The sequence below is a fragment of the Amphiura filiformis genome, chromosome 8 (assembly GCF_039555335.1).
Source record: "Amphiura filiformis chromosome 8, Afil_fr2py, whole genome shotgun sequence".
Classification (NCBI taxonomy): Eukaryota; Metazoa; Echinodermata; class Ophiuroidea; order Amphilepidida; family Amphiuridae; genus Amphiura; species Amphiura filiformis.
Genome location: NC_092635.1, coordinates 51,385,796 through 51,407,787, shown reverse-complemented (window position 1 = coordinate 51,407,787; position 21,992 = coordinate 51,385,796). Strand labels below are relative to the sequence as shown.

Here is a 21,992-nt window from a genome sequence, read left to right as displayed (position 1 = left end):
TTTATGACAAATCATGGCAAATGACATGGTCATTATTTGAAATCTGCGTAAAGTATTGAATTGAGTGTTATAAAATACACACGATAATGATTCCATATGGCGATGGCCTTTCAATTAGCGCGTGATAGTTTTGTCTGCGTTTTGGGACCTTTTTTGCTCAATTATAGGCCTATGGTATAAGATATATAGTGCTAATTAGCGAATATTAGAAATATGATGAACCCCGGGGATGATGAACAATGGTATATGGTAACTTGTGCCCTTAATTAGCGCAAATTATGGTCATGTTTGGCTTTGGGGCATTTATCATAGGGAATAACATGTGCCCGGAAATGGCTGCGGATTATGGTCTTGTCCGGGTCATGGGTCACTTTCCCATGGAATCTAGAAGTTGTTAGATTACTATAGTGCTAATAACGTCATAAGAAATAATGTGCCTTTAAATACGCGCAGATTATGGTTGTGTCTGGTGTCAGGGCATTTTTCTTTGGTATGAGATACTTAAGAAATCCCATAGAGGATATTCTTTATAAATAAACCAAATGATCTCTCGGTTGGTATAGAACATGACCAGAGGATGATTTAAGCACTTCCCAGCAAGTCTTGCGGTTAGCACAGCTGTGTGAGTGAATATGACACCACTGCACGCCCACTGCATACACACGTGCATGGTTAAATTTGAATTTGGACAGATATATTTACAATAAAAACACCTTTAAAAGGTTGGTCGATTTCACATTTTATGTTATCTACAAAAGGTGTGAATTATCCTTCATACATACATCACTTTAGATCTGAAATCGACCAAGTAATAATGACACACGGGCAATTCTAAAACAACATCTTTTGCACAGAGTTCAATGGGATTTGAAAAGTAAAGTGGCAGTTGAAACTCTAGTGATAACACTTTTACAGTGCATGATGGGGCTTCCTTAAATCATCCTCTGGAACATGACCACCACAAAAAGTGTTGTCTCCCATGTTTGTTGTTTTTGAGTTCATTGACAACCGGCAACAAGCAATCTTTAGCAGACGAATCATCGGTTCTTACAATCATATCAATTTGTAAGCGCTCTTTTAGGAAAGTCATAGTTCATTGAATTTACAACCGTATGACAAAACAGGCGAAAATAGTATTTTTTGCACAAGATTTGCAATTTAAAGAGAATTGGCCATTGCTCATTCTAGTGACGCTAGTGTATGGACATTTAGGGCGAGTTTCCCGACAGGAGTCTTATTAAGCCGTAGTCTTAAGGTGGCCTTGAGGCTACTAAGCCTAGCCCGAAGCCCGAGTCTTAACTCTAGCCGGATTTCTTCAACGCAAATTCAACCTAGTCTTAGTGGCCTTGCAGGCTTAACGCTTGACAACCTCGTCCCTTTCAACCAGCGACTTAATTGTATAGGCTGTTGGAGGTATATGTACATAAGCTGTGGTCCTCACGGTTTACCGTACTAACAAGGTTGCCGTCTCATTATCGCAATGTTCCCGGCGCAAAGACAAGCCTGGACCCGCGGTCTTGTGCTTGGGCTTATACCGTACACAACTTGATGCAAGAATATTGTGTCTGTTTTTGTGTCTTTTATGTATTATTTTATTTCCACTTGACTTTTTATGTGTCCAACTTGTATGAATGATACGTCTATGCTTTATACTCGGCGTGATTTTTTCTTTGCATCCCAAAAAGGGTAAAACTGTAAGCCTAATGGAAAGCAATCTGTGATTCCCCTAAAAAGGAGAGCAACCAACGTGCTATCTACTGCTGATATCAGTAGTCTTCTCAGATCTCACATGTAGTTATCTGTTGGTACAATATTTATAATTATAAAGTAGAAGATATATTATATGCATCTTATCCGTAAATTCAGTTTTAATACTGCATGCATTATTGTTTCGTGTCAAATATTTACTATATCTTTACCAATTTTGTCCTTCTTCTATTGTATTAAATTGATGTCCAACCTGGTATAATATAGGCACTCCAAAATAATATTGTAATAGGCCTACTTATGAAAAGTACGAGTAGGCTTGGATAGGGACAGGTGGTATCATATAGGTCTTCATGATGATGATGATGATGATGATGATGATGATGATGATGATGATGATGATGATGATGATGATCATGATGATGATGATCATGATCATGATGATGATGAAAGATTTAAAAAAAAAATTATATTCGTTGTTAAAAAAATCATTCAAAATGAATAGGTCTTATGATAGCAACAGCTACTTAAAAAAATCAACTAACTCAAATGAACACTAAAATAAAATGCTGAAATGTTCAACTAAATCGAACAATTATTGTTCAGTGGCGTAGCTAGACAGAGTGGCGTAACTAGACATTTTCATTTGGGGGTGGGGTGGGGAAAGCGGGGGGCAAACATAATAAATGAGGGGCAGGCATCGTTCATGCTGTTTGGGTTTGTAAGGGGTGGAGTGGGTCTGAGGAGTTATGGGATCTGCTTGGAATGTGTCCCCGGAACATTGGCGTAGATTTCTTTTTGACATGGGGGGGGGGGACGTGGGATTGAAAAAAAAATTATGGTACAAATGCCATATTTAAGCTATTAAAGCTGGTGACATATAGGCCAATGGTACAAAAGTGGGATAAATGCAATTTATATAACCATAACAATTGAGTTTTTAAGGTTAAAATTACCAAATATGAGGTTAATTTTAATTAACCTCATATTTGGTCATTTTAAAAGGTCATTTTAAAATTTGGTCATTTTAAAAGGTAAATTAGGCCTACTTCTGAGAGTTATTAAAATAACTCTCAGAAGTAGGCCTAATTTACCTTTTTCATGGGGGGGGGCAAGAGCTCCCCCCCCCCCTAGTTACGCGACTGCTTACTCATGTTAATTGAAAGACCGTCAAAAATATGAAAGATAAACGTTGCGTTACAATTTAAATAATTTGTAAATTGAAATAGACCAAGGCTTACGACCTAAGACCTGCTCTGAGGCAGGGCCAAGAAAAGCCGCTGTAAGCCTGGTCTAACAGGCTTGCGTAGACTACGGCTACAGAAGACTGATTTCGAGAAATGCAAATTTTACTGAAGCCTGGGGCTAATCCTACAAGCCTGGCCCACGGGCTAACGAAGCCTCGAGGCTATGGTAGCCGTGCTTCGGGAAATACGTTTTCAGTTAAGCCTGGTCTTACGACCTCTTAAGCCTTGAGGCTAGACAAGCCAATTGCTAAGCCACCCGTCGAGAAATTCGCCCTTAATGACATAAAATTTGACAAATATTGTAAGTAACACTTGAGGTTTTAACTTTTATAACCTATATTTTGGTCAAAAAATGTGCTTGGATAGGTAGGTTTCAACAGATTTACCACATTCACCTGGTTATAACATTGAATTGTGTTATCTGTTGACCTAGTGACGAAAAGTGTTTTTTAGGGGAAAGTGTTATCTTTCGTTTGATATAAAAAAATCTGATTGGATGAAGGGAACACTTGAGTTTCGACAAAAACCAATCAAAGAGGCCCATTTTTCAGCTAGAAGCTCCACAGCTCTCCCATTGCTTGCTATGCACTCAACCGTGTAGTGTAATCAAAGACTGTGGTGGAGACATTCACTGCTTATTCTCTGCTTGGAAGCTCTTGGACGAAAATGTGCGCCTAGGTGTATCGAGGTGGAAACTGTGCGCATGATGGTTTATAAGAGAATCGTTTTTGTATAGAAACCTTTCCAGATGTAGGACCTTTGATTTTAAGCATAGGAGAATGTTTTATGTTATGCCAACTTCGCATTTTCTATTTGCTTGTTAAACCACAGACATTGTATTAATCGTGTTGTGGCCATTAATGTTGAAATATATTATAATCATGTAAGAGGAAGCAAATTGTTTTTGAGGTTGCAATAAACAATTACAGATGGCATGATGCAATTTGCTTATTCTGCGTATGAGAAGCACTTTGAAACAAATTGCATTGATTTAGTAATTCAATTGCACCCAGAGGTGTATTAGACAAAAACACTGTCAATTTGTGTGTAGAACAATGAGAGGGGATATCTCGTCCAACAAAGTGCTGATGAAATACCAAAATTGTGCTGGTTTATTTGCAGCAGCTTACAAGATGATACTGAATCACATGCAGTATAATACACTTTTTTGGCGGTTTACACCACAAGGTTTGAATAATTTCGGGAAAATGCCATAAAACTTCGACCCAGTTCAATAGTACATTGGACTCCTCGAAATAGTCACGATAAGATTGTGTAATAAACCGGCCTCGTTCACTGACCAATAACATACGCTGTTATAAAAGCTTTTGCAAGTGCATACTTTGACCATGCTTTGACCCAGTACTTATTGTAAACACATCAAAGCAACTGGTCTTATTAAACTGTAATCCCACACTCCCACATGGCTTACCCTATTGGTTGCATTTTGACTGTACATTGAAAATGTCCCAATATTCTTAAATGTCTTTTCCATTGACATAAACATAAGTGTGTGTTTTAATCAATTTAGTACAAATTGATATGTAATTCATTAAAATCGCTCAATTTTTCACATCATTAGGCCAATGAAAGTTAATTCCGAGTTGATCGTCCCCTTTTTTTCCCAGGTTGGTGAGGTGACTTTTTCATTTTTCATTTTTCATTATTTCAACAGATTTCATTATTGACCTAAAATGCGTGTTGATTTAAAGCCATACTCATACATGTTATTTATAAACATGTTTTTATATGGGTAGGGACTAGAAAAGTTAGAAAAGGGCCTCGTTTTGCTTCCAAGTTATGAATTTATGTGTTTCCAATTGCTAAAACTGGTGAAAACACTGATACTTTGAAAATAATGAATTATTTTGGCATTTTTGAAAATTTGACGCGGGTGTTTTTGGTTACCAAAAAGTGACGCGGGCGGGGGACGATAAACTCGGAATCGACTTTCACTCGCCTTATGTTTTGATGAATCCAAGTGTGTGAAAATATTGGATAAAACATAATAATGATAAAATGGGATGCTTTACGCCCGATATTTATTTGGTCTCGCTATGAGTTTTAAAATATTGGACTCGACTACGTCTCGTCCAATATTTTAAAACTCATAGCTTGACCAATAAATATAGGCTCAATTGATCCAAAGTTGGCCCACAGACATAATTATATGATACTAGATTTCGCGGTTCTCGGGTTGTCAGGTTCTCGTAATAGGCCTATCTCTAATTGCTCAACACCCGTTACCCATATACCTGCCCTGACCTATTAAACTACTGTCGGCCTCACCGTCTCTCAATGATCAAGATCCAACTTGACACAATTCTGTTTTGTAGCTGTGACGCTTACTTCGGTACCATAATCTGGAAACCCATCGTTCGCCTCTTCCAAGCTCTGAGTGTCCTGCTACTACATTGGAGGTCCCCGAAAATACCCCGAAACTAGTATCTGGATTTGATGTAGGCCGTTACTTAGGGGTGGTGCAATAATCATGTGTACCCCCGGGGTGAATTCTCAAAATGGTCTGCCAAAAATCGCTTGCCCCCCCCTCTGGCCGTGCCAAAAAATCTTTGCCCCCCCTTTCGACGTGCCAAAAAACCTTTGCCCCCCCCCTTTTGATGTGCCAAAAATCTTTGCCCCCCCTTACACATGCAAGATTTTGGGGAACCCGAATTTAAAACCTTAAATTGTCTTATCATATAGTGCGAGCGCAGCGAGCATGAAATTTTGCATATTTGAACGTGTTCCTAACGTGTTCCTACGCCTTTTAGGGCGTAATATAGAAACAGTGCCTAAAATATCTGTGCCAAAATTGCTTGCCCCCCTTTTGACCTGCCAAAATCGCTTGACCCCCTTTGACCTGCCAAAAATGCTTGCCCCCCCTTTTGGCCTGGCAAAAAATCTTTGCCCCCCTATAATTCACCCCGGGGTACACATAATTATTGCACCACCCCTTAAGTAATGAAACTTACAATCGGGAGAAATTTCAACCCAATAAGGCCTAATATTACGGGTTATAGGCCTTACCTGATTATTTTATTAACAGATTATTTTTATCATAATGTTAACCATTCTTGAGGACCCCGGGAATAGTCATGTTCTGCTGAAATAGGCCAATGCACACGTTCTGTATTGAAATGTGTTGAAAGTAGGCCTATTGGTCCGATGAGGTGCACCTGTTAGTCATACTGTAGGCCTAATGCTTTCCGATGCACGCACTGCCCCCGTCGCACAGTGGGCCAGATTCGCCTCAAAGTGTGCCAAAATTATAAACGGACAATCAAACGTTTACAAACACGGTAAAATGAATATTTTAGGGTTTTTTGAGGCTGCAGAATTCAATGGAGGCATTTTAAAAAATGTATGACGTCATCAAAATGCTGAACGGTGATTGGTCGATTATTTTTACAACAGTATTTCAAATGATATATGTTAAAAATTTAATTTAAAAAGCAAAATAGGGGTTCCAAGGGGTGCGACTTTCAATGATGACATTTTGGAAAGCGTATGACGTCATTAATATGCTGAAATGTGATTGGTCAATTATTCCTCCCACAGTTATTCAAATGGCTGTGTAGGAATTATTATAAAAACTTCCAAATCAGGGGTTTTAAGGACTCCGGAATCCAATAGAGCCATTTTCCAAGGCATATGACGTCATTAAAATACAAAGCCTTGATTGGCTTATTACTCTTACAACAGGAATTCAAATGTCCGATTGGAAAAGTATTATCAAATAGCATATTCAAAGGTTATACATCATACGGGCTGCAAAATTCACTGACAGCATTTTTTAGTACGTATGACATCAATAAAATGCTGATATTTGAATTGTTTAATATAAGGAAACAAACAACCAGTCAAACTAAATGATGGGGGGGTTGATTTCTCTTCCAAAATTTGCATGCCATTCTTCCTGCCGGACTTCAAAACGTCGCCATTGTCTTATAATTTTGCCCCTAATTTGCAACCAATCAATATTCCAATTTCCTTGAAAAAGCAACCCATTTTGCCCAAATTGGGTGCTTTTACCAATATGTTTCTCAAAATACACAATGATACTGGGCGCTTTCGTCTGTGGTAAAAACCCATCCATCGCTTTACCAAAATTGGCGAAAAGGCACCCCAAAAGGCAAGCAAATACGTCAATGATACGTCAACAAACGACACTAAAATGATGTAATCTGATTCAATTTGTAATTCTGCAATATAAATAAATGATCAGTGATGATACAGTTAGGGCATGTAATTTTGTCGTTCGCTATGCCCAATACTGAAATGATAATTTGATTTTTTTTAAAGTAGACGTAATACCAAATCTAGTTGTCATGTTTAAAATTGGCAGACCATGGGGTTTTTGTGTCTTGAATTTCTTTCATAAATTCTATAATTTGTATGAATGTTCAAAGCAGAATAAAAATGTGCACGTAATATATGAATGTACGTCTCAATCAAAAGGCTAATGAGTTTAGAATAGGCCTACACTTATTCCCTGATATTCGTTATTTAAAAAAAAAACGACCACAGCTTCATCACATGTCCTTAATAACAGCACAGAGCTCAGGGTTTTTCATGAAACTGTGATATCGAGCTACTTTCATAAAATTGTTTTAAGATATCATTATCATGATTAAAAAAGTCACAAAACTAATCCAAACTGTGTGTGTTTTAGCAAAGAGTTTTCACATTGAATGTATAGGCCCCCTAGGCCTATTTAAATGTTATCTGGAAGTTCAATTCTATGGTTAATGCGCAAAACATCCATACATACATGGTATGATGGATTTAAGCAGCATAAATAATGTCCTTGATAATGATGATATTATTTTGCTTCAATTATCTTGAATAATGATGTGTTAAAATATTGAGACCTTATGCTATTTCTTAGGGCATAGTTGTAGTGAAAACCGCAAATTCCCCAGGGTATGTAAGCAATATGAGGGCGCTATGCACATGACACGATAAACCCGTACGCTATCCATCAAAATCAGCTGAAAAGTGAGCAAATAGGGTACATTGGATGGACCCTGGAATGCAGTCTGGCAAATATTTGCAAACAAAATTGCCATCAACATGGTTCTAAGACTTGTCTGCAAATTATAAAATGAATCTTTGTACAGGAATCGACAGGAATCCAAACTAAATTTCTATTTTTTCCCAAAAATGCATATTTTTACCGTATTTCACCAAATTAGCGCCCTCATTACTCCTGGTTATTACAATTATTTATATTTTGACTTTAATTATCTGGTTTGACTACTATTAGGTATAACATATGCACAATGGCAAGACAACAGTTTCTCATTTACTAACGTTACATTATAGTTGTTTTCAAAATTCACACTTTTACCATTTTAAGAGAAAATATGGCACTTTTGGGTCAAATTCATGACTGAACGACACTTATGGAATCCATCGAAACATAAATTATGGGCCAAACAATATACTTCAGAATGTTTTCTTTCTTAAACAACTGAAAAAAATAGGAAATTCCACTTTCACCACTTTTGAATTTTGGCACACTTTGATTCCGCCCTGGCCCACTGTGCGTCGGTACTCCGCGTTGATACTACGCGATAGCGCACGCGATTGTGCACCGCGCGAACGCGAACGCGATAGCGCGCGGACGGACGGACGTACGGACGGACACGCCGTAATTAGTATTATGATTAGTATACTTAACCTCTTAGCTACAGAGTTAACACCTTATTTAGCTTAGCCATTTAATTTAATATTAATTTGATTTAATATAAACTGCGTTGTCTTTTTAAAGTTCTTGTTGATTATGCAATGAAATGTTTCTTTGTATTTGGTATCTAAAATTTACAAGAAAGGGTGTTTTTTCGGAAGTGCCCTATTGTGTTGCCCGCCCCTTCGGCATGTGCGGTGGCATCCAGGCTGTATTATTTCAGGCCGAAGTGACGTTAGCAGTAGTTAATAGTTAATTACAAGCATTGGTGATGATCGTAAACGTAAAGAATAAAAAAAAAATGCAGAAACAACGCCTTCTAAAACGACATTATTTTGTTTTGTTTTGTCATGAAATATCCGAAACATAACTAATTCCTGTATTTATTTCTCATAATCTCTTGCAGTGTACCTCGTGCAACGAAGCTTCATACTGTGGTAAAGTTTGTCAAAAGGCACAATGGAAAGACCACAAACACAAGTGTCGGGAACGCGCCCACGAAATACGCACGAAAGGAGCAGCCCTTCAGAGCTATTTCCAGCAGCAATGTTTCCCTGGTTTAGTTCCATATTACTTCGGTAATGCGCTGGCGATCGACATGCTCAACCTTCACGCAAATGAATGCAAAATGAAGCCGAAACCCGAAAACAGAGATCCTTTGAAGAGCAACTTTGCCATTTTGTCCGCCGGTTGTGGTAATTTACGAAATTGGGCCCATACGGTGGCGTCTTTACCGGCCGAGTTTTCAGGCAAGCTGCACACCGTTCTCAATGATTTCGATCCGTTTGTGCAAGCCCGAAACGTGTTACAACTTTATATGATGGTCATTTATCAAGATGAAGCTAATATAGCTACAAGTATCACCAATATCTGGTACTCGCTGAAAATATCGGAGAAAGACTATAACCTGGTTGTGGCTTGTCTTACCACACTTCAAGATCTCACATCCAGTAATTTGCGTGAAGTCACTGGAGGCGTTATTCAACTTACAGAGGCAGATATGGCTCCTATGCGAGAGGTATGGCAATCATGGCTCAATCTGGAATGCCGCAAAGGTCACCCCAACTACATTGATCTTCAAGAACAAAGACGGGATGTGTTCAGAAACTCACCAAATGCCGCAGAGGGTATTGATGTATACAAGAAGGAGCTTCCCGGCGATTTCGTTCCATCTTACAATGATTACCTTGCAACTGGAAATTTCCAGCCATTTGGATCTAAACGAGTTGATCTTCAATACGACAATCCAACGTTAACTGGCTATATGTTTCCTTATGACCGTTATGATGCGATTGAGGCCATGAAGATATTGGCATCTCCGAAGAAGGTTACTTTTGTATACTGCATTGGTGTTGATTTGACTCCGTTTGGTTCATGGGATTATCTGAAAGTAAAGAAGAACCACTACCACAGATCAATGATAGTTATGTTCCATGGATACATCACGGATCAGATACAACAAGTGATGAGATGCTTGAAAGCTGGTCACCTTACCGTCTCCTTTATCGTATGGAATTGCCTTGAGCTGTCTGCAAGACTTGATCAAGAATCGTGCAAATGTGATCGCATCTTTACATCTAACATTGCCGACTACTCGGGTACACAACCATTGCTCAAAGTCATGAAACCTTTCCTGAATCATGAAAACAAATCCTCGACGATTGTTACTCAGTATTGGAATTGGTATCTTCTATTCCCATGTGCGAAGATAGAAGGTCCTGTATCTGTACGCGCAAGTCGTACTAAAATTCTTGCCGAGTGTTCCATTGCAGCCATCAAGGATACCTGTATTGATATAGTAGGAGAAGCACCTTTCAATAACCCATTGTTCATGAGTCTCGAAATGATGAAAACAGCAGGACACGGTCCATATTTCTGGCAAGAATACTTTAACTACACGAAGTACTTTGTCAGCTACTTGAGGGCCGAGTTCATGGCATTCAACCAATCTCTGGGAGGCGTCAGTGATGACGTATGGCACACCGTCCACATGCAGAGGCTTTTTGAATTTTCGGGATTGAAAGATGCTGAAGCTGAAATGCCTACCGTGACGTCTGGAGGAGAAGCAGCTACCGCCAAGCCACCACCCTTTCAGAAAGTGAGACAAAGGGAGGGATTAGAAATGCGGGATTTTAGACGCGGGGAACCGAACAAAGTTGTTCCATTCCGGTACAGGCGAAACGTCCGGCGAGTAAACTTATTTCGTGGTATGGAGCGAATGCTAGAATGGTATATTCCTGAAAGTCTTGACAATTGACGTCTTCAAAATGGCAACGAGTCGCTATTGACTCATTTGATGTACACGTGCTCAATAAAGTAGTTGAAAAAAAGGGGCACATGTGTTATTTGTTCAAAACAGACCCTTACAGTAAAATTTCAGTCATAATAATTGTCGTCATAAAATATGAAGCTTTATCACCAAGTTTGCTAGTTGAAAGTTGTAGCTGGCACATTGCATTTCTGTGGTATTATCGGTTAAAGTTATTTCACTGCGTAAGACATTTTATACAATTCGCCGTCGAAGTGACGTAGTTAATCGGATTAACTATCATAGCAATAGATGAATACAATTTTGACTATACCGCCCTGCACTACAACATTCACGCGGTACCGATGCATTGAACCATAGATGTCAAAGAAAGGCTGATCACTCGCACCTGTAAGTTTAGTATCTTTGAAAAGAGCGGTATTGTATTCAATCTATGTTTGCTGACATACACAGGTGATTAGTGCAACCTGCTCTGCTTGAAGTGCAGGGCGATCTATTCAACATTTGTATTCATCTATTGCTATGGTAGTTAATCCGATTATGACGTCACTTCGACGGCGAATAGTAAGTTAATTTGTTATTATCAGCCACTCCGTTTGAAATACACTTGGATCCTGATGGAGTAAATCGATATGCAAATCAGGTTCTTACAGCCTTAAAAAACATGTTGACATTATGTTGATGACAGCAAATGGCCATGCATCTGAAGCTGGGTTCCCCAATATGTGGGAGTTTTGACATTTTACTTGAGAAAATTAAATGTTCTGTTTTGTTTGTTTAAAGGTGGGTAATCTGATTGACAGCTTCACTTTACCCCATCAAAATGTAGATTTTGGTATCAGGTGAGAGCTCATATTTTTCTCATTAACATATTTTTAAAAAAAAGGCGTTCCAAATTGGTATATTTCCGGAGAAATCGTCAAAAAACTGTCGAATTAGTCTGGACTGTGGTGTACCACGTTTGAGACTAATTCAACAGTTTTTTGATGATGTCAACGGAAATACACCGATTTGGAACTCCTAATTTCAATTTGTTAATTAGAAAAATAGAATCTCTCATTTTGATATCAATTCATTACATGATCATGATCATTAATAAAAACTCTGTAGACTACCAGTATAAATGTCAGTAATTCCATAAGGAATTAGTCACATTTACAAGGAATATTTACGTGTTCTTTTTGCATGAATGTTTGAAAGGAACGACATTTCATGTTATACGTAAATTTTAAAGAATTCGATTTTCCAAATATATCAGGTCAGCTTCTAGATAACAAAGTTGATTAGAGTCTGGATTCTTGGTTGGAGGAGGTGTGGACACGGAGCCATACAAACTGTATGGAAAGGGTCCAGCACAGTTTGATAACAAGTTTGATTTCAATTTTATGATGATTTACAAAACACTGAAGTCCATGATTATTTAGCAATCATATAGCAATTAAATAATTAAGTAGCTAGTAGTTTGTGTAATTTCAATTCATTAATTAGACTAACGAGCTGCTTTATGGGCCACTTCATGTCTTTTCCCATAGACTTCTATGTAAAACAGTCGATCTTCGGCGTTGCTTGTAAAGTCCTAAAGTGTCAAATAAAGAGATAACTAGACTAAGCTGTGGTCTAACCCACGAACACAGCCGTGTTGTTACCCCTAATGACCTTTGACCCCAAAATATATGAAAACGGCCATAGACATTGGCTAATGTCAATGCATGGGTGCATGTGGCACCACTTTGCTATGTTACTTGTGGCAGAAGGGGCATTTTGAAGGTTTTTCGTCTCAGACCGGAAGTGACCCCTTAATGACATTTGACCCTAAATAAAAAAAATACCACATATGAATTGGGTACCCACAATTCATGTGTGAACATACCGTTACTGTCCTATGTTTTTCTTAGCAAATAAAAAATTTTGACGGTTTTTCGTTTTATACCGGAAGTGACCCCTTAATGACATTTGACCCCAAATAAAAAAATACCACATATGAATTGGGTACCCACAATTCATGTGTGAACATACCGTTACTGTCCTATGTTTTTCTTAGCAAATAAAAAAATTTGAAGGTTTTTCGTTTTATACCGGAAGTGACCCTTTAATGACCTTTGATCCCAAATCTGTGAGGACCCCATAGACACTGGGTAATAACAATGCATGTGTGCAAGTTGTGTCACTGTCCTACGTAATTTGTGGGAGAAGAAGCATTTTAAACGTATTTCGTATTATACCGGAAGTGGCCCCTTAATGACCTTTGACACTAAATAAAAAAATACCACATATACACAGGGTAACATCAATTTATGTGTGAACATATGAATACCTGAGTGGAAGAAGGGCCCAACTCCAATTTTTTACCAAATTGAGTTAGACCCAGCATTTTATTGCCAGCAGACTGTTCTTCCTTGTGTGTGAAAGATGAGCCAAAATCCACTCTTTAAATAGTCTTCCACATACACTTAATCATGATTTTCATGGAAGAAAGGCCCAACTCCATGGAGTTGGGCCCTTCTTCCACAAATAGTGGGTTAAAGAGGAATTTTGTTCATCCATGAAATATGCTTTTCACTACAATAAACTTTCTTTTAAACATATTACATGAGTTATATTTGTGCAATTAATGGTGGTTACCTAATTTCTGTAGCCATTTCTAACACGGAACTGGCACTTCAAGTATATTAGTGGAAGAAGGGCCCAACTCCAGCTCGTATTAAGACCTGTACCGTTGCCATGAAAACATCATATATAATTTCGAATGTACGTAATATTGTATGCTCATGTATTTAAGGTCCCCTGAAGATGAAAACATTCTGTCTATAAAACTTTTCCAAATATTAAGTTTTTTCTTGATATCTCAAAAACAGTTTTGATGGAGTTGGGCCCTTCTTCCACTCAGGTATTCATATTGTTACTGTCCTATGTTTTTCTTAGCAAATAAAAATTTTTGAAGTTTTTTCGTTTTATACCGGAAGTGACCCCTTAATGACCTTTGACCCCAAATCTGTGAGGACCCCATAGACACTGGATAATAACAATGCATGTGTGCAAGTGGTGTCATTGTCCTATGTAATCTGTGAGAGAAGAAGCATTTTGAGTTGAAATCACGTTTTTGACCCCTATGACCCCTGCGTGACCTTTGACCCCACGAGTTTCATATGACATGTAGGGGCATGGTCAATGATGGTTGTGACCAAGCTAGGTCAAAATCGGTGTAAGCATGTAAGTGCTAGAGCAAATGTAGTGGTCGGCAGAAAGAAGAAGAAAGAAAGAAGAAAAGAAAGAACCTGTAAGAAAAAAGACACAGCCGTGACGTTAGTCTGTGTAATTGTGCTCGTTCTGGGTTGTTATGGTAATTTTATGACTTTTAAGCAGCTAATTAGCATTAATTAAGATTTTTGAATAATTAATCAGATATAACAATGAAGAAAATTTTGATCGCCATGTATACATATAAACAAGCATCGCGCCCTATATATTTTCTGATGGGTTTTTCCAAGCCCTGTATGATTTTGACCTCCTCAGATTGTGAAAATGCTCCTGAAAAAGAAATAAGCAATTTAAAACTATACAACATGTTCATTAAAAAGTTAATTGGTACAACAAATCGTAATTGTACAAAGTATGCCTTATATAATTTACATGATATACGAAAGACAAGATTTTTTTTCTGAATTGGCCGTATTTTTACGTGTTCACTCTGGCGTAAGTTAGGGCTAAAAAAGTTGGTTTGGTAGAGTCATGGGGGTGCACATTATACCTCCCGACATTGCCCTTTTGTTTAAAGGAAGGTGATCTGATATATTTGGAAAATCAAATTCTTTAAAACTAATACGTATAACATAAAATGTTGTCCTTCTCAAGCATTCATGCAAAAAGATCATGTAAATGTTCCTTGTAAATGCGACCAATTCTTTATGGAATTACTGACAACTAACACAGCGTAAAACTGGTAGTCTACAGTGTTTTTATTAATGATAATCATCATGATCATGTAATAAATTTTCGGGAATAAATTGATATCAAATGAACGATCCTATTTTTCTCATTAACATACTGAAATTAGGAGTTCCAAATCGGTGTATTTCCGATGATATCATCAAAAAACTGCTGAATTAGTCAAAAACGTGGTATACCACAGTTGAGACTAATTCGACAGCTTTTTGACTATTTCTTCGGAAATTATACCAATTTGGCATAATGCCTTAATGAGAAATATATGACCTTTCACCTGATACCAAAATCTGCATTTTGATAAAGTTGGGGATGAGGCTGTCAATCAGGTTACCCACCTTTAACAATGATTGAATGATAATAGTAGTATTTAATAAATAATAATAATTGAATAATATATGGATTAAAAACAAGGTTCGAAACAGGCGAAACATCCTTGGAGTTGGTACAGACGTCACCTGATTAATTATTCATAGGTACCTTTACGGTTGCAATACATGAGTTACCTATGAACTCTTGTCTTTTACTCCATGTATTGACGGAAGCCTCCAATTACAATCACGCCATCATATTAATGTAATCATACTCGCGTTAGCCTTGTCAGTTTAATATGCGGTAAGTATATTGCTTCGAAATATAAAGCCTATGAAGGCCTATGATAGCAATTTTTTTGTGAATTGTTTCTGTCTGTGGGTGTAGGGGGCCTATGGATTTTCATGCATGCATGTAACACTTGCTCAATTTGCGCTTGCAGATTTCTGCACATTACAATTTCTAGGTATCCTAGGTGAATTCAAATTTGCCATCAAATTGCATCGTTTTATATATCAAATTAAAGCCCTTGAGTAAACTAAGCCAAAACTGAAAACCTTTTTTTCATAGCACTTTCCGTAGCAAAGTTACATCTTGTCAAAGATTGACTTTCATCAAAAAGATTCAGCTAGCAAAATTCCCCAAAACGGCATTTCGGGGTGTTTCTAGATCTTAGTCTCATGGCGATGGCAGCTTTTTTTAATGGAACTGCTATCAAAATCCTCTAAAATTCCATGTGCGACTTGATTATCACCATAAAAATCATATATTTGGGTCAAGTGAAGTATAGAAAACATATTTATGTAGGTTTCCTTCACCCACCTATTCTCGAAAAAATTCAAATTTCTATGTAAATATGCATTGTGTTGGGGCCCCGGTCTCGGCGAATTCGCTGACTAGTAAATGTGTTAACTAAGGTTTGCCTAGGTTACCTACAATTTCATTTTACAAGCTGGCATTTTCGTATTATGCGAGAGCGTATTGTAAACATTATCTGAAACTATTGTGATGCCACATAATTTGATGCAATATTTATAAAATGTATTATTACTATCTACTGAAGAGAGCAATTATGTAATTTATTATTGCTATCTACTGAAGACTGTCATTCAATTTATCATTACTATATACTGCGGGCAGTATTTATGCAGTTAATGCTATCTTCCGAAGACTGTCGGACCTAAATTATGTCATTATTCTCGACAGGCGACAGTGAATTATAAAATGTATTATTAGTTTATTACTATCTGGTGAAGACAGTAATTTATTTCTTACTGATATCTACTGACGACAATAATTATGTAATTGATTAGTAGGGGCCTACTGTCTACTGAAAACAGCAGTAATATGTAATTTATTATTGTTATCTACTGAAGACAGTAATTATTTAATTCATTATTATGATCTACTGAAGATACCTAGGGAGCCAAGCCCTTTGAAGCGAAATGGCATGTTATAAAAGGTTGGCATAGATAGGTATTTTTAAAAATGAATTCAGGCCCCAAAATTACATAATTACCGTGTACTTAAAGGGATGTGGAATGAGCGTTTCGACAGTATTTTTTGTGGGATATGAGAGCGCATCAGACATATCGAACTGCATTCTGAATACGAAGAAAGTCCTGATATCAAATAATTTTCATTTTTTGAAATTCGCGATACAACACAAATTTTATGACAAATTATTAAAATTTGATATTTTAACAATTGTTGATATATAACAGTCCTCGAAGTAAGCTTTAAAAATCTAATGATATGTACTTAAAGCGTATGTAGCTGGGAAGAAAAGCCGACGATCAATTGAAAAATTTCACCTTTCATATTGAAGATAATACATTTTTTCCCAAAAAGACCTAAATTTTGTTGGTGTTTTGGGGAAAAAAAATCCATATCTTCAATACGAAAGGTCAAAATTTTCAATTGATCGTCGGCTTTTCATCCCAGCTATATACACTTTAAGTACATATCATCAGATTTATAAAATTTACTTCGAGGACTGTTAAATATCAAAAATATCAATTTTTGATTATTTACCATTAACATGATTAATGTATATTACATTGCAAATTTCAAAAAAATCAAAATTATTTGATATCAGAAGGACATTCTTCGTATTCAGAATGCAATTCGATATTTCTGGGGTGCTCTCATCTCCCACAATAAATACTATCCAAACGTTCATACCCCATCCCTTAAGGAGCCAACTCCCATATTTTGGAAGCAAGTGACATGTTGAGTTAGGTGTTTTCTATGGGTCATGGGCAATAGCTTCAAAGGTTATATGGGGTCAAATTTTAAAATTGCTAAAATCTTGTTTTAATTCCCACAAAAATATTCATCTGGTCATAAGGATTCAGAAAACGTATAGTTTGACCTACCTGTAATAAACGGTTCTTGAGTTATTAGCAAAAAGGTCAAAGTTTGACCTTAACTGGGGTCAACATCGTAAAAATGCTCAAATTGTTCCTCTTGCAAAACCATTTTAAAATATGTGACGCGATCTGGTCCATGGGGGCCAAAGGAGGCATATTTGAAAATTGAGTTACTATAACTATCACCTTATACAAACATTAGACTATCATATACTGAAAACACCAAAGGTCTAGCATACTCTGTTCTAAAGTTATGAAGTTTCGTGATGTCTATTTTCTTATGTATTTTATTGTTTTTTACTCCATATTTTTGCCTTTATCTCAATTTCAAATTTGCCACCTTTGGCCCCCATGGACCAGATCAAGTTTGTATCATCTGGGATTTTTTGTTACATAGGTTACGTACAGAGGATGATATAAGCACTTCCCAACATTCCACTATGTTACTTGCGGTTAGCGTAGCTGTGTGAGCGAACATGACACCACTACTCGCCCACTGCATATAGACGTACTGCACGTGCATGGTTTAATTTGAATTTGTACAGTTATATTTACATAAAAAACGCTATGAAGATTCTAGTCGATTTCACATTTTATGTTATCTACAGAAGGTGTGAATTATCCTTTAAACACACATCACTTTTGTTATTAAATCGACCAAGTAATAATGACACACGCACAATTCTAAAAAAAACATCTTTTGCACAGAGTTCAATGGGATTTGAGAAGTAAAGTGGCAGTTGAAACTCGAGTGATAACACTTTTGCAGTGCATGATGGGGGCTTCCTTAAATCATCCTCTGGGTTACGTAACACAATATGTCAAGGTCAATAGAGCTCACAAGGGGATCGACCTCTCACCTCGTTACCTTGTTTTGATAAATGATCTTAAATAATGCTCGTTAGTAACACGTGAGGATGTTTATGTACACATCAAAACATGTCAAGTTCAATGGGTTTCTATGGTCATTGATTTATTTTGATGCGAAATCTAGGTTATGAAACATCCTACATATTGCTAGGATATTGCATTCATTTATCAAAACGAAGATTTTGACACCATTTTCATCAAGATCGGAGCAAGTTTAAAATTTTTGACCCTTAAGAGGTCAATGCTTGACCTTTGACCTTTTTGGTAATAACTCAAGAACGGTACATCCTAGATAGGTAAAACTATACATTTTCTGAATCCGTATGACCAGAGGAATACATTAGATACGTTTCGACACAATTTGATGAAGTTTGAAATTTGACCCGATGTAAAATTTAATGACCTTTCCCCCACCAATATGTTGTTTTGGGAACAACAAAATGTGTGTACTAGGGACTTTAAGGATTACGAAGAAATAGGTTTGAAAAATACATCATCTGGGTGCATGTGAACAATAGCTGACTATATTTAAGCTGCAGTAAAATTGCAGCTTGGCTGGGGAAGGCTGCGCACTGGTAAATAGGTATGGGCCCAAATTATATTCTATATACACTCACTGTTTTACATAAAAACTCTGTATTTTTCTTATTATAATCACAGTCATGAATCGACCATAAAACAAAACTACAACAATGGCTACAACAATGGACATCGATGAACATGCAACTCTACTTGACACGGCGGGTTTCCGCTTCCAAGGCATTGAAATCCCCTCCAAAATCAACACTGAGGCTGACTTAATTGCATGGGCCGACCGCGATGGACGCATGGTTGAATTGGACGACGGTGAACTTATTCGATTCAAAGACATTCCTTCATGGACGTCTGTTTTTCCAGATGCCCACAAGATGGGACTTGCTGATATCGGCCTTGCCACCGTCCCTATTTGGGCTTCCAAGAGAGGGAAAATGTGGTCCTTTTCTGAAAAGGAACCATTCCATGTGGTTACCAGGTGTCGAATTTTGACCAATGGGTATTTTACGCATGATGAGTGCGAATGCATTGTGTTTGACCAAAAGCTTTGGAATAATGTCGAAATGGACGAATTGAAAGACGTCGCCAATTCTGTGAAGATTGCCATGAAAAAGGCTCTCAGAGTCGTTACCTACATTGGACGAACTGACATTGGTGGAACCAAGTACGAAGACTCACATGGAGGATGGGGTAGCAGAAAGACGATATCAAAGTGTCGTCCCACCGAATTTCGACTCAACTCTACGTCTAAAGGAGAACCCGTCAACCTTCCCAATGAAGTTCGCAAGGCGCTTGGTATTCCAGATCGTGTTCTGACTCCATCCGAAGCCTTCAATTCATCAGCACCTTTACAATCGTATCGCTATTGTGCCAACAATAAAGGGTTTTCAAACGCCGTTTTGAACCAATTGGATATTGATGCTAGCATTATCGACGATGCTATTGCGACGTGCATGCACCACAAGAATACCTACGTCGACGTCTTTGGGAAGATGCTCGCCGCTGTCCGTCAAGGAGGTTTTAAATACACCGAACGTAAAAAGCAAACGGCGTCATGCTATTTGTCAACAAGAAGTGGCTTCCGCGTACTCGGAAATCCTGCGCTCGAAGGTGTTTCTCGTCTACAAGTTGGTCGCGGTGAATTTTTACCTACGAATGGGGCCTTTCCACCCATTGAAGCCTGTAATGAGACCACAATTGCCCCTCTTTTGGATAAGGGCTTTGAAAATTATGCAACTATCCCAAGCGGGAGAGTTTACATTATGACTCGCGTTCTACCTGATGGTCAGAATGAAGTTTTTCGTTGGATGGGGGCACCTTTTGGTGCATTTGTGTACACGGGAACAAAGCCACCCTTCAAGAAGAGATTTGGTGCTATTGTGTTTGCTTTTGGTGTCGACGCTACGGATCAAACAGAGGCTATGAACGCAATGGCCCAAACTGCCGACGTCACTACAATGCCTGCACAAATGTGTTTGGCTTGCTACAGCGCGCCACCGACTCATGCCTACAACCTCGAATTGTGCCGTAAACATCCAGTATGGTGCGAAGATTGTGTCTGCAACTGTCCAAATGTCAAGGCCTGGCAATCATGTCCAGTTTGCCGCGCAAACGTTCAGGATGTTGATATTGTCCAGCCTGGTTCTAGCTACAGAAGACGGCGCCGGGCGGCCCCGCCTGGGACTGACGCTGGCCGCCCAGCACTTAAAAAGAGAAACAAAAAAAAGTAAAAACAAAAACCCCAATCCCGCGCGTTCGCTATAAAGATTGTGCCGCGCTCTAATTGGATAATAAAATTAACCGGCACCCAACTTGGGGTAGCTATAACCCTGATATTGTCCAAGCATGAAGATTTAATAAACATTCAACAATGAAATACAAATCATCACGATTAGTGGCTTTGTGGCATAGTCGTAGATCCGGGGGGGATAAAACTTTGAAGAGGACAGTCCAAAGAAATTTTGTTCAGTATCCTTCAGGCAAGTCAGAAACACTTTCAAACATTTGTTAACGGAATGTAACAGAACATTAGCGCTGTTGCTCTACTAAAACATGATGTATGACGTAGTGGTATTAATATTAATAATGAAACCATTTCTTCATAAGAGGAGTTGTTCCAGGGTCTCTGTTCCAGGGTGTTAGCACTTCTTATCACATCTATACGCTGATATGTATTTTGTCGTCATGACTTTGCTGAATTAAAATGCAGAAGGGAAAAAATTTCGCTTTCCATATTTTGTATGGGATTAACTATACTTTCCCGTCCACCTGTTCGACATTTCGGCCATATTATATCGTTGTCGCTGATTGTTCATTGTAAGTGTTATATTTTAAGATTAAACATAAACATACTTAAATATATAAGTTAATATATTATTTGGCTCGTTGTTGTCTATTGGTGTGAATACGGGCCCTGGGATACGGGCGTATGCTACAGGTCATTTGTGACCGTCCACGGCGAATGAGCCGTAAATTCCTCCCCGTCAATTTTGTTTTATTTCGTGTTTAAAAATAAACATCATAAACTTAAAAATGGTATATCATTTGACTTCAAACGATATCCAGAAGCGAGGTTATGGTTTATTAAACTTTGCTCCTTCAACAAAATTATAGCTTTTTACATTTTTACTTGTGTCTCTTTTTCCACATTGCTGGCAATATATATCAAACAGTCATAATTGGCGGTCATTTCAAATCATCCCCAAGTCAACGAGGTTGTAAGAAAGTTCTCTCATTGTTAATTGTTGGTTATGCATACCTGTACAAAATACAATGCCTGGTAACCCACCACTTGAACAGGATTTAGCAAAAAGCAAACAAAGACCAGAGCTATTAAAAGTTCTATAGCCGGCCATCTAAGGTAGAAGCTTATTATCCACTTCAACAATAGGATTATTGATTAGTTTTTGACTATCAAAATAAGACGGAAGTCGGGCCAGCTTAAGTAATCGATGAATACGACCTTCGTACACATTTTACACCGTAACACAGAATACAATTTAGGGAATTTACGGCTCGTTTGTGCTGCCGGGTCACATTTACAAAATCCC

At 37.9% G+C, this 21,992-nt stretch overlaps 2 protein-coding genes across 2 annotated transcripts in view; both read left to right on the top strand.

Moving 5' to 3' along the window:
• The window catches only part of LOC140159189 (uncharacterized), a 53,223-nt gene extending 40,717 nt beyond the window's left edge, over positions 1-12,506 (top strand). The window contains exon 3 of the mRNA XM_072182574.1: positions 9,050-12,506. Within this exon, the coding sequence (XP_072038675.1) occupies positions 9,050-10,900 (1,851 nt within the window). The 3' untranslated portion in view covers positions 10,901-12,506. The remainder of the gene's footprint in view (positions 1-9,049) is intronic.
• A 1,725-nt stretch (positions 12,507-14,231) lies between these two features.
• On the top strand, positions 14,232-20,681 carry LOC140159188 (uncharacterized). Its single transcript, XM_072182571.1, has 2 exons — positions 14,232-15,469; positions 19,069-20,681. The coding sequence occupies exon 2, from the start codon at positions 19,101-19,103 to the stop codon at positions 20,670-20,672; it is 1,572 nt and encodes a 523-aa protein (XP_072038672.1). The 5' UTR covers positions 14,232-15,469; positions 19,069-19,100; the 3' UTR covers positions 20,673-20,681.
• The last annotated feature ends 1,311 nt before the right edge of the window (positions 20,682-21,992 follow it).

What these genes read in the sequence shown, in the direction of transcription:
- LOC140159188 (XM_072182571.1), top strand. Translation starts at nt 19,101, where the DNA reads ATGGCTACAACAATGGACATCGATGAACATGCAACTCTACTTGACACG.